Source organism: Pseudorca crassidens, chromosome X (assembly GCF_039906515.1).
Source record: "Pseudorca crassidens isolate mPseCra1 chromosome X, mPseCra1.hap1, whole genome shotgun sequence".
NCBI lineage: Eukaryota > Metazoa > Chordata > Mammalia > Artiodactyla > Delphinidae > Pseudorca > Pseudorca crassidens.
In genome coordinates, this window is record NC_090317.1 from 67,365,093 (window position 1) to 67,378,034 (window position 12,942).

The following is a 12,942-nucleotide window of genomic DNA, read 5'->3' on the forward strand; positions in this document are numbered from 1 at the left end:
CGCAGTGTGGCCAAAAAAAAAAGGCGGTGGGGTAGGGAGGTTTGCTGCCAGAAATATATATGTGCCCTGCTTTCCCTGGCAAGTCCTAACCATCGTGATGTATTATTTTTTTAAACTGCTAATTCAGTAGGCAAAGAAATTGTTTAAATGTAGCTTGGACAATAATAATCAAAGTAACAAACATTTTTCCGCAATTCTATACTTATGCTTCCTTTTATACAAATATCTTTGCCTTCATCGTATATAATGTACTTTCTTCTACTGGCTCTTTTATTTTTTTATTGAAGTGTAGTTGATTTACAATATTTGTGTTAGTTTCAGGTGTACAACATACTGATTCAGTTTTTTTCAGATTATATTCCATTATAGGTTATTACAAGATATTGAATATAATTCCCTGTGCTATACAGTAAATCCTTGTTGCTTATCTATTTTATGTATAGTAGTTTGTGTTTGTTAATCCCATAACCCTAATTTGTCCCTCCCTCCCTCTCCCCTTTCATAATCATAAGTTTGTTTTCTATGTCTATGAGTCTGTTTCTGTTTTGTACATAGATTCATATATATTGGGTTGGCCAAAAAGTGCCTTCGGTTTTTAAGTAAAAATAAAAGACATTTTTCATTTTCACCAAGAACTTTATTGAACAAAATCTTCACCCTTTTGTTCCACTACTTTCTGCCATTTTTCAGGCAACTTCATAATTCCATCCTCCCAAAACTTTTTATCTTTTTGAGCAAAGAACTGTTCCAGGTGCCTTTTACAGTCTTCCAGGGAATTGAAATTTTTTCCATTAAGAGAATTTTGTAAAGACTGAAATAAATGGAAATCCGAAGGTGCAATGTCTGGTGAATAAGGAGGATGAATCAGAACTTCCCAGCCAAGTTGTAACACTTTTTGCCTGGTCATCAAAGAAACATGCGGTCTAGCGTTATCCTGATGGAAGATTATGCGTTTTCTGTTGACTAATTCTGGACGCTTTTCATCGAGTTCCGCTTTCAGTTGGTCTAATTGGGAGCAGTACTTGTTGGAATTAATCGTTTGGTTTTCCGGAAGGAGGTTATAATAGAGGACTCCCTTCCAATCCCACCATATACACAACATCACCTTCTTTGGATGAAGACTGGTCTTTGGTGTGGTTGGTGGTGGATCATTTTGCTTGACCCAAGATCTCTTCTGTTCCACATTGTTGTACAGTGTCCACTTTTCATTGCCTGTCACAATTTTTCTTAAAGACGGAACGTTTTCGTTACTTTTCAGTAGAGGATCACATGTGGAAATACGGTCAAGAACGTTTTTTTTGCTTAACTTATGTGGAACCCAAACATCAAAGCGATTCATATAACTAAGCTGGTGCAAATGATTTTCAGCACTTGTTTTGGATATTTTGAGTATGTCGGCTATCTCCCACGTGGTATAACGTTGATTGTTCTCAATTAATGTCTCGATTTGATTGTTATCAACTTAAACTGGTCTACCCGACCGTGGCACATTGTCCAGCGATAAATCTCCAGTACGAAACTTTGCAAATCACTTTTTTTGTTTTTATAAATTTATTTATTTTATTTTTGGCTACATTGGGTGTTCGTTGCTGCACACGGGCTTTCTCTAGTGGCAGCAAGTGGGGGCTACTCTTCATTGCGCTTCACGTGCTTCTCATTGAGATGGCTTCTCTTGTTGCAGAGCACGGGCTCTAGGGAGCACGGGCTCAGTAAATTGTGGCTTGTGGGCTCTAGAGCACAGGCTCAGTAGTTGTGGTACACAGGCTTAGTTGCTCCATGGCATGTGGGATCTTCCCAGACCAGGGCTTGAACCCGTGTCCCCTGCATTGGCAGGCGGATTCTTAACCACTGCACCACCAGGGAAGCCCCGCAAACAACTTTTGACATGTTCGATCAGTCACAGCACCTTCTCCATACACTGCACAAACCGTTTTTTGCATTTCAGTTGCGTTTTTACCTTTCTTGAAATAATAAAGCATAATATGCTGAAAATGTTGCTATTTCCCCCATCTTCAGTATTAAAATGGCTACACAAAAATTCACCAATTTTGATTAGTTTTTTTTAAATGCATGCTGATATGACAGCTGTCACATACAGTCTAACAAAATTGTTTCAAATGAATAAAGACAACTAAGTGCTACTAGAGCCATCTTACGGAAAAAACCGAACGAACCTTTCAGCCTACCATATATATATATATATATATATATATATATATATATATATATTCATTTATATGCATATACTCCCCTCCCCCACATTCTGTGATTTTGATGTCCTGTTTTACATCTTCATGCTTAACCTTTTACTGTTTATTGTAGTTACAGTCACTTTTAAAATTTTTTAAATTGTTTTTTAAATCTATGTACTGGTTTATTATTATTTTATTTTATTTTATTTTTTTGCTGTACGCGGGCCTCTCACTGTTGTGGCCTCTCCCATTGTGGAGCACAGGCTCCAGACGCACAGGTTCAGCGGCCATGGCTCACGGGCCCAGCCGCTCCACGGCATGTGGGATCTTCCCGGACCGGGGCACGAACCCGTGTCCCCTGCATCGGCAGGCGGACTCTCAACCACTGCGCCACCAGGGAAGCCCTGTACTGGTTTATTTAAGTGATCTTAAACCCTTTTATATATTTGCCTTTCCTCTTGTGGTTTTCCCTTTCCTATAGATCCTTGCTTCTTTTCTATTTAGAGAAGACACTTCAATATTTCTTTTAGGGTAGGTTTAGTATTGCTGAATTCTTTTAGTTTTTGCTTGTCTGAGAAATTCTTTCTCTCTCCTTCTATTCTAAATGATAATCTTGCTGGCTATCCTGATTTCAGGTTTTACCCTTACAGGACTTTGAATATATCATGCCACTCCCTTCTGGCCTGCAAAGTTTCTGCAGAGAAATCAGCTGATAGCCTTATGGAGGTTCCCTTGTAACTGACTGTTTTTCTCTTGCTGCCTTTGGAATCCTTTCTTTATCTAGTTCCTTGTTATAATGATCTGCATTTCTATCGATAATCTTTCTTAATTCAGTTATTTTTATTACCACCTTTTTGAACTTGGGGTCTACTAGACTGGTGAGCTCTGTTTCATTATTTGTTTTCTCTGGGGATTTCTCTTGTTCTTTTTTTTTTTGTGGTAGGCGGGCCTCTCACTGTTGTGGCCTCTTCCATTGCGCAGCACAGGCTCCGGACGCATAGGCTCAGCGGCCATGGCTCACGGGCCTAGCCGTTACGTGGCATGTGGGATCTTCCCGGACCGGGGCACGAACCCGTGTCCCCTGCATCGGCAGGCGGACTCTCAACCACTGCACCATCAGGGAAGCCCTCTCTTGTTCTTTAATTGGGAGTAGTTCTTCTGCCTTTTCATTTTACTTAACATTCTCTGTCTCTATGATTTCAGGAGAAACAGTTATCTTCTGTGGTCTTAAAGGGGTGTTTTTAAGTGGGAGCATCCCGGTGTAGACTATGTGTGTCCAACGTTTTTGCTGCGAGGGTGGTTTTGGTGTGGATACCAGCCACGTCTTTCCTCAGGGTGTGCTGGTCATTATCCCCTTGATGGGGGTTTTGGTTGGTGTTGGAGTATCTAGAGACTATGCAAGATATGAGGTGGGCTTCCTCTCTGCTCCATGGCTATCCCTACCCTGTTAGGGGCAGGGTCTGCTCCCCAGTTCTTGGAATAGAAGCCCTGAGGGTCGGGTTCAATCAGGCTCCACTGCCCTTGAATGCGTGCCCTGCCCCATCGGAGGTGATTGCTGAAGCAAGTGAGGCCTATGCAGTCACAGAGGACTTATGTGCTGCCTGTGTAGCTATCCACAGTTCCGCTCAGAAGCAGTCCAAGGTTGCGTCCCTTTGTTGTGTTTGTCCCAGATCTAGTGCAAGGCTGTGGGGGTTGGAGCATTGTGGCTGCAGGAATTGAGGTGGCTGCACTGCCATGAGAGATCTGGGCTGCCTCTGTGGCAGTCTTCTCCCAGGACCTGTCTGTCCCATATCTAGAGCTAAGCTAGGGTGTGGAGTTGGCAGAGCCTAGGTGCCACTGCGATAGGAACGACTGTGTACACCTGGACCACACCCCAGGCCCTCCAGGCAGTCTTCGCATAGCTAGATGAGTCCTCTCCCAGGGCCTGTCTTCCTGAGATTTCAGCGCTTAGCTGCTGCATGTTCTTGTGGTACCACCCTAGGCAACCTGGTCTGTCTCTGCATAGCTAGACCAAGTCTTTGCCCAGATCTCGCGCCAGGCTGTAGGGTGGAGTGAGCACAGCCGGGGTGTCCGCCCCTTCCGGTTGGGGTTGTGGTGTGGTGACAGACATCAGTGCAGGGCTCACTCTGCCCTGATGGTTAGTAAGCCATCACTCGTGTGCTCCTTGCAAGTAGAGTCTAAGCTTCTGTAGCCCTTTTGTCTGTCCCAGCAAATTTCCTAGCAGGCAAGGACTGGGATGCCCAGACTCTGACATGACCTGCTCACTCCCCAGGGTGAGGATCCACCCATGCAGACCTTCTCTTCCTTACAGATCTCTCCAGGAGGAGTAGGTCCTGACCCAACGCCTTTTTTTTTCCTGACCTACCCGGTTAAGTGGAGATCTTCCTTTCAGTTTTGGTTGTATAGGATTTCTTCTGCCAGTGTCTAGTTATGTTTCCATGAGAATTATTCCACATTTAGATGTATTTTTGATATGTTTGTTGGGGGAGGTGAGCTCACATCCTCCTACTCTGCCATCGTGAACCCCAAACCTACTAGCTCATTTATTTCTTTTATTTAATTTTTTAATTAATTTTTTTCAATTTATTTTTGGCTGCGTTGGGTCTTTGTTGCTTCATGCAGGCTTTCTCTAGTTGTGGTGAGCGGAGGCTACTCTTCATTGCGGTGCAGGGGCTTCTCATTGTTGTGGCTTCTCTTGTTGCAGAGCACAGGCTCTAAGTGTGTGGGCTTCAGTAGTTGCAGCACATGGGCTCAGTAGTTGCAGCACGTGGGCTCAGTAGTTGTGGCACGTGGGCTCAATAGTTGTGGGTCGCGGGCTCTAGGGCATGCGGGCTTCAGTAGTTGTGGTGCGTGAGCTCTAGAGCACAGGCTCAGTAGTTGTGGAGCACGGGCTTAGTTGCTCTGTGGCATGTGGGATCTTCCCGGACCAGGGATCAAACCTGTGTCCCCTGCATTGGCAGGCGGATTCTTAACCACTGCACCAGCAGGGAAGTCCCCCTAGTAGCTCGTTTAGTAGCCTAGTTCCTGTATGTTATGTAATACCACCTCCTCTCTTTTCTATTTAGTTCTCTCAGGGTAACATGTCATCATGATTATGTAATTATTTATTATTTATTGCTTGTATCCCCCCACTAGAGTGTAAACTTGTCCAAGGAATGGTCTGTATTTCCTCTAACTTTGTGACTCCAACTAATAGTGCCTCCCTATAATAGGCAGTAAAAGTATAATAGTAAAAGTTTAAAGAGTCTATAAATGAAATGAAACAATACATATGGAAGTGCACCATAGCTCTTGATAGCTGGACCTTGGTGGTATACTGTAAGATGGAAAGCTCATAGACCGTGATACAGAAGCAAACCATTCCAAAAACAAAAGTCTCAACCATTAATCAGAGTACCTATAGCCAAAGCCTATAGAAATGATCAGTCCTTATGCTTACATGCATACAAAGAACCCCAGTAAGAAAAAAAATAATCACTGGAGAAGACAACTTGGCTAAAAAACAAAAAACATGAATGAGTTTATGCCCCTTTCTGTTTAATTATACCCACATGAGGTAGCATACAATATGCATGTGTATATGCATAATTAATATGAGCATTTTAAACTGCTGTTTGTATTCACCAAACTGCAGGGTGAGTCTCTCTTTTCTACTAGAACACATTCTCTTTGTTTCAAAATGTGATTTTTCTTATTTTACTGTTCTGCCATGCCATGTGTTACCTTTTGCACGAGTAAGTCTATTTTGTATTTATATAGCTTCTATATTAAGCTGAATAAAAGTGAGGTTATGGCTCGCAGGATTTTCTCTTTTTATTAGAATAGGACAATTTAGGTAGTTTAGTAGTCATTTGTGCTTTAAAGGTTAATTATTGAAATTCTGGAAAATTTTGATAAGTTATTTTTCAAATAAAAATTAGTTGCTATTCTTTTTTTTTTTTTTTTTTTGCGGTACGCGGGCCTCTTTCTCACTGTTGTGGCCTCTCCCGTTGCGGAGCACAGGCTCCGGACGCGCAGGCTCAGCAGCCATGGCTCATGGGCCCAGCCGCTCCATGGCATGTGGGATCCTCCTGGACCGGGGCACGAACCCCTGCATCGGCATGTGGACTCTCAACCACCGCGCCACCAGGGAAGCCCAGTTGCTATTCTTTAAATGGTGTACGTTTCAAGTGTGTTCTTTTTTGGAGGGTGGTTCAAATATTCAAAATGGCTATTTAACTTTTTTAAATGTGTATGAGATTGACGCAATAGTTGGAAGAATGTTCCAGAAGTTTATTTCAAAGTACAATTTTAGAGGAAAACTCATATTTCATCTATGAGTTTAAATATCAGTTTTAAATACTGATATCAGACAGTATTTAAAAACAAGTATCAGACATTTGTTTAAAATATCAGTTTTTATTTGTGCAAATAAAGTAATTTTCTAACCTTAATTTTTTATTTTATCTTCATAGTAAATAATTGTCATACTATGTAGACACCAGATTATGTAGTTATAATTTTTTATAATTGAGAGTAGAAGGTTTATATATTTATTCATTCTATATTATTCTAGAAATATTAAAGTTGTATGTTATTTTTGTCTGTGTGAATTTCTCCTTAAACAATTTTTCTAAGATGGTGGGGTTACCTTAGGGATGGTGCTTTTATGTGAAGCTGCTACATCTGACATGGATATTGGAAAGCGAAAGAGTAAGTCATATCATATGCCAAAATGTAGCAATTCTGCCTTTAATACAGAAAAAAGAATGTCCTTTTAATCACTTCCCCTCTTAGTTATATTATTTTACTTCTTTATGATTATAAAAATAATATGTGCTCATTGTAGAAAATGTGGGGGAAAATAGGAGAATGAAACATTTCGGGGGAGAGTTACCCATTGTTCCACCATTGAAAAGCTAATAATTTTAACGTAATATAAGTTCCTTCCATTTATAAAAACATCTTTTCAACTGTATGTATAATACTTTGAATCTTATACCACCCCTTTTTAACCAGAGTTAAAATATTTCACTAATACTTTCCCATACATAATTTTTAATTTATAGTCTATACTGTAATTTACTTAACCAATCTGATTTTGTTAAGTGTTTACTTTTTTCCTAACTTTCATTATAATACTTATTTAGTGACTATTATGGTGCATATTAAACTTTATCCTCTTTCATATTAATTCCTTAAAGTAGAATGACTGTGTGGTCCTGTGTATGAGTATTTTCAATTATCTTGATGTTTTAAGCTGACGATGCCTAATTCTTTCCCCAAATATTTTAATAATTTAGATTCCTACCAGTGGTATTTCAGAATGCTTGTTTCACTGTAACTTTATCAACATTAGATAACCTCATTAAAAATGTGTATGTGTATATTTGCTAATCAGATAAGGGGGAAATACATTATTTTGTACTTCTTTGGTTATTAGTATAGTTGAATATTTTCTTAGATGTTTATTAGCTGTTTGTGTTTTCCCTTCTGTAAAATGTCTTTTGCCATTTATGTATTAGAGTCTTATTCCTTTTCCTATTGGTTTGCATAGACTTTTTATATATTAGAATATTCACACACTGATATTTGTTACAAAGAAATGCAAACAATGTAATTTATGTCTAAGAGTTTTACATGAAATCAGTCTAAGAGTTTCTTTTTATGGTTAAAGAGTTAAATGTCATCAAAATTAACCTAGGTTAATAAATCTATTTACTTTTTCTTCTAGAAAAAAGATGATGACATTGGATTTTAAATTTGGGAGATATGTATTTTGCTGAATTGAAATGAATTTTTACATATTAGAAAAATAGAACTAATGTAACAATTTTTTATCTAGTCAATATACATCCTTTCATTCCTGACTTTTGAAAAATTGCCTATTTCAGTATTCATTATTGGGGAAAGGCCATCTGGGTACTACACTGCTGGCATGAATTTAAATTGTAAAACATTTTGGTGACATATATTAAAATAGTCACAATTTGATCTACTTCTAAGATTCTAACTTAATGAAATAGTCACAAATAGTAATAATATATATTTCTTTAGTGCCTATTATGTACCAAGAACTACCTGAAGCACTCTTAGATACGTGGAAAAAGTAGAGTACAAATATATATTCAGAGTGAAACTGTATATATACATGTATGTGTGCATTTGATTAGGGAAAAAAAAAGACTTCTCCAAAGAGCATGTGTTAATACTCAGATATAATATATTTAACATTTACATTTTGGCCCCTAATCATATTGTGTGAAAATTTTAAAAGGAAAAAGAATTATTCTCTAAGTAACAAAACTAAAAGTTGTTTTTGGTATCGGCCAATAAATATGGAGCTCCAGTTTCCCTGGAGCTTCCATTGCTGTAGCACACATGCTTTCCCACACCCCTCCCTCTATGCTTCTTAGCCAGTCTTAGTCCAGGGACTCAAAGAGCCTCATGTTATGGGAATCATACTTGAGCATTGTAGGGTCAGCATCTAGAGTTAAGGTTGGTAACTGCTATGCTAAACCAGAGCATGTGGGATTAATGGAGAGAGCTATGAATTTAGGACTAGGAATCTGGGTGGATTTTTTCCCCTCATAATTCAAATGCGGAATCCATGTTGAAGGAGTTCCTCATACAAGCAGTGTAGTTACCAGTGAATGAATAAAATACTTTCAAGTAAGGCTTTCACAGTGATATTGCCAGATGTCTTTAGGTGAATATTTATCAATAATAAATAAGATCATACTAAGAATTTAAAAGAAGTTTAATAACTGAGTGAGTTATTTTCTTGTCAGTCATAAAACAGTGTATTTAACACTAAATTCTTGACTGTGATGGCTTTAATAAAATTCATTATTTCATACAATTAAATTACACAAGTATGTAAATGGAACTATTCTATTATATTGTAATGGAGCAAATTAAAGGAGAAGGCAGACTGCTGAAGATATAAGAATGGGGATGAACTTTGTTGTACAGTTTAGATTTACCAGTAAATTAAAGCCCTTGCTTTTTACTCTTGGAAGTATAGCCTACAAGTTATGCTCTTGCTCTTTATTATGCTTAACATGCTCATTTTACTGTCCTTTTATTTTTCTGCAGTAATGTGTGTGGCTGGTATTGGACTCGTTGTATTATTCTTCAGTTGGATGCTCTCTATTTTCAGATCTAAATATCATGGATATCCATATAGGTATGATTATTTTTCATTTATATAGTGATTATCTATACTTACAATGATTAGAGTTGATGTTGCTTTATAGTATTTTTGACTGTATTGCCAAATTACTCTAGCTTCTAAAGCAAAGAGGTAGGCTTTAATTTAGGTATGTTGCATATAGAAATTAAAATAATTATGATACAATGAACAATAGCATGTGATTTCTCAGGAACATCATTCAGGGTTATTCTGACATCTCCTAATTTAACCTAGAAATCTATCAAACACATAATGATTAGGACATTTTATACCCTGTCTACTCATACAGTTCCTTATCTGCATACTTTACGTGTTTTTGAGGACAGAATTATTTTTCTAATGTTTTTTAAAACTTCTCACTCTACTTTTCAGGCTCTTTAGCTGGCATAAACAGAACATTTGATTAGAATCCAGTTTGTAGAGTGTATAATAAGAAAGAGTGTTTAAGAAGGTCTAATTGGCTTATAATGTTCATAGAGATCTCTAAGGCTCAGGGAAGACATTATTCTCCTGGTTATAAGTTCTTGGTTTTATTCTGTTACTAGCCAAAATAAATGTACCAGTACACAATGGGGAATGTTGTAAGTTAGTTTTATAATCTGAGTGCCATTTACTATAATTCCTATTCTTTTAATACAACATTGTCCTGTTGTATAAACGACTATGAACACTAAAGGTAAAGTATATCAAGTGATATTTTTGAGACACATTCATTCTTCGTATTTTTAACACAAGTTTTTAGTAGGTAATTTTGAAACACTCCCTGATCAGTTCATTATATTGTCACATTCCTAAATGCATTTTGATTAGTGAACAACTTAATCTTCTTTTGCATTTTCTGCAGAGTTACTTAATTTTAAGACCAAAACCTACTAGAACTTTGATCCTTGACTTATAATCCTCTAGCTTTATACTTTTATTCTTCTGTGTATGTACATTTTAAAATAATTTATCCCCTATAGAATACTAGCTGAGATACAAGGGTAATCTTCTGCTCCCCAGAAGCTGGGACTTCTGTTACGTATTTGATCACCGTGGTTGATTCAGTTATTAATTGGTGTCTCCAGGAGATATTTTAATTCGAAGTTATTTCTATTTCCTTTTCTCCTAAGACTACCTCAATATCTCAGTGTTTCTCACTTTTTGTGATTGATACTCAAAGTTTATTATACATGTACCCAAACGTTCTTTGATCTGAAAAAATCAAGATATTTATTAGAAGTAAAGACTACTTTTCTTTCAGAGACTAATAGATTGGTATATATTTTTGTTTCAGCTTTCTGATGAGTTAAAAAGGATTCCAGAGATATGTAGACACTGGAGTAATGGAAATTGAAAAATGAAAAACGTGTGTGTGAAAAGAAGAATGCAATTTGTGTATTTTGTATTACCTCTTTTTTTCAAGTGATTAAAATAGTTAATTATTTAACCAAAGAAGATGTATAGTGCCTTAAGAAGCAATTTTCCATCAAAATCATGAAGTATTTGGATATGATTCTCCTCTTAACCTTCCCTTCCCAGTAAACTTTGTGGAATATTTAATTTAGTGGAATTAAATATTTTTTAAAAATTTTAAAGCTACTACTTCATTTTAGTTACAACAAGGTTCAAAACTGCTTTAGTTAACTTTTGACCATCTGATTTTTTATTATCTTATCCAAAGGTGTGGGGGGCAGTTCTGATAACAACATCAAGAATCCATTCTTAACTTTTCCATCTTTGCATGGATGTGTATACTTTGCACATCTTTCCTTTTGGGCAGAGAAATCATATGTGCTATGTGTCTTCTGAAAATGGAACACCATTCTTCAGAGTACATGTCTAGACTTTAGAAAAAAAGACTAGCCAGTCCTCCTCCATCTTTCCTCCTGAAATGCAGTGCAAACTATGCTTCTTGGTAGCTGTAGACATTAAGAAATATCTCTAAATGCAGGATTATGATTTCTGCATGAGTGTGGTATTAACTACCTGTATTTGGAAAGATTTCAGGCTCATTCTGTCTCCCTAGTTTTCTTTTATTTAAGGTGGGCGCCTTTCTAATAAAAATGTAGCTTAGTGCTAAAATCAGTGTAAATTTTAAATGGTCTAAAACGTTTCTGCAAATTAGAGCTCATCACTTATTTCATTTGTACCTAAGAGAAAAAGCTAGGTTCATCTGGTTAAGTTGATATCTGTATTACAGTTGCAACATATTTCATTAACCCTTGTGTTTAGGAAAAGGACTCCCCTAGATTGGGAAAATAAAATCGTGAAATATTAAGCTGTTGCCTGTGAATAGAAAGTAAATGTTTCTTGAAAGCTGTTCTGGTTTTTGCTATTATTTTAGCCTTCATTTTCTCACTTTAAGTGGAGAACAAAGTAATCATTTGAAGAAGTTTTGAGTTTTATCTTTTTTCTGTCAGTGAAAATAACCGTATGTGCTAACCAAATTTCTGTGAAGAATGGAAGTTGATGGTTATCATTAGATCTAGCTATAACCTCCCCCATAGTTATAAAGAGTATCCAGAAATGCCACTGTTAATGGAAATATGAGAATTCTGATAATGAAAAAAATGTTTAATAAATCTTAGAAGTATTATTACATTAAAATAATACTGTGACTGCCTGCTACTATTTACCATCTAATAACTCTCCCACGTGGTCTGGAAGTCTTATATAATAGAGGTTTGAAGAAAGAGATGGATATAATTGCCTAAGAAGAAATGTTGTATGTGGGGGTTTTGTTTTTGTTTTTGTTAGTAGATTTGGTGGGTGAGGGGATATTTACTCTCTAGTGGAGCCTGTTTTTGTTACTCCACTGTAAATTGTATGATTCTGGATTCCTTATCTGCTGTTCTTGTACTTGTCTCAGGCCAAGTAAATTTATGCTGTGATTCTTATGAGACTTGTATGAATATACCCTGATTTGTACATACTAACCGGGGGAATATTACTGCCATGTAAAATGTATAGCTCCAGATAATTTGCAACGAACATTGAAAGAATGACAGTTTTTTTTGTATTTGTTTTGTCTCTTAAGAGCACATTCTTCTTCTTTAAGGAGAGAAGTTGCATTCTGGCTAAAATCTGTAGAAAGCAGATTTACTACACTTAGAATAGTGTTACTTTTGTGGAAATGTTGAAATTAGCTTTCATCTGAAGTGCCTTAAGTAGACTCTTAATTAACTTTTCTAGCAATTGTTTAAATATTATTTGTTATGCATTTAAAAATACTATTTAAAATGACACATTGTAGTGACAAAGATAACCAAATGTCTGGCTGTTTGCTTTTTGATCATATCAATAAACTTTTACAATCTAAATTCTGAGTTTCTGGTTAACATCTAAGGAGAGGTGAATTTAAAACACTAAACTAGAATTGTAATATTAGGACGTACCATTTTGAAATTATAGTTAAATTTCTTATTGTCCTAATGACAGTGAATTTGATAGGCCAATTTACTTAGGTATTTCTGGACTGAGATACATTCTTCCAGGATTCCATACATTATCCTTCATTAATGCTGTCACCCATTAGATTAGTCAAAACAACCAAGATAAGTAAATGAATGACTGTTTTCAATGGTTCATTACATT

At 36.8% G+C, this 12,942-nt stretch overlaps 1 protein-coding gene across 2 annotated transcripts in view; it reads left to right on the forward strand.

Annotated features, from left to right (window-relative positions):
• MAGT1 (magnesium transporter 1) overlaps positions 1-12,674 on the forward strand; it is a 47,842-nt gene extending 35,168 nt beyond the window's left edge. Inside the window, exons 8-10 of one of the 2 annotated variants that reach the window (XM_067724447.1) lie at positions 6,810-6,884; positions 9,270-9,360; positions 10,643-12,674. In XM_067724447.1, coding sequence (XP_067580548.1) covers positions 6,810-6,884; positions 9,270-9,360; positions 10,643-10,658 — 182 coding nt within the window. In that variant the 3' untranslated portion in view covers positions 10,659-12,674. The remainder of the gene's footprint in view (positions 1-6,809; positions 6,885-9,269; positions 9,361-10,642) is intronic. The other variant, XR_010940121.1, reaches the window with a different exon arrangement.
• Positions 12,675-12,942: the final 268 nt, after the last annotated feature.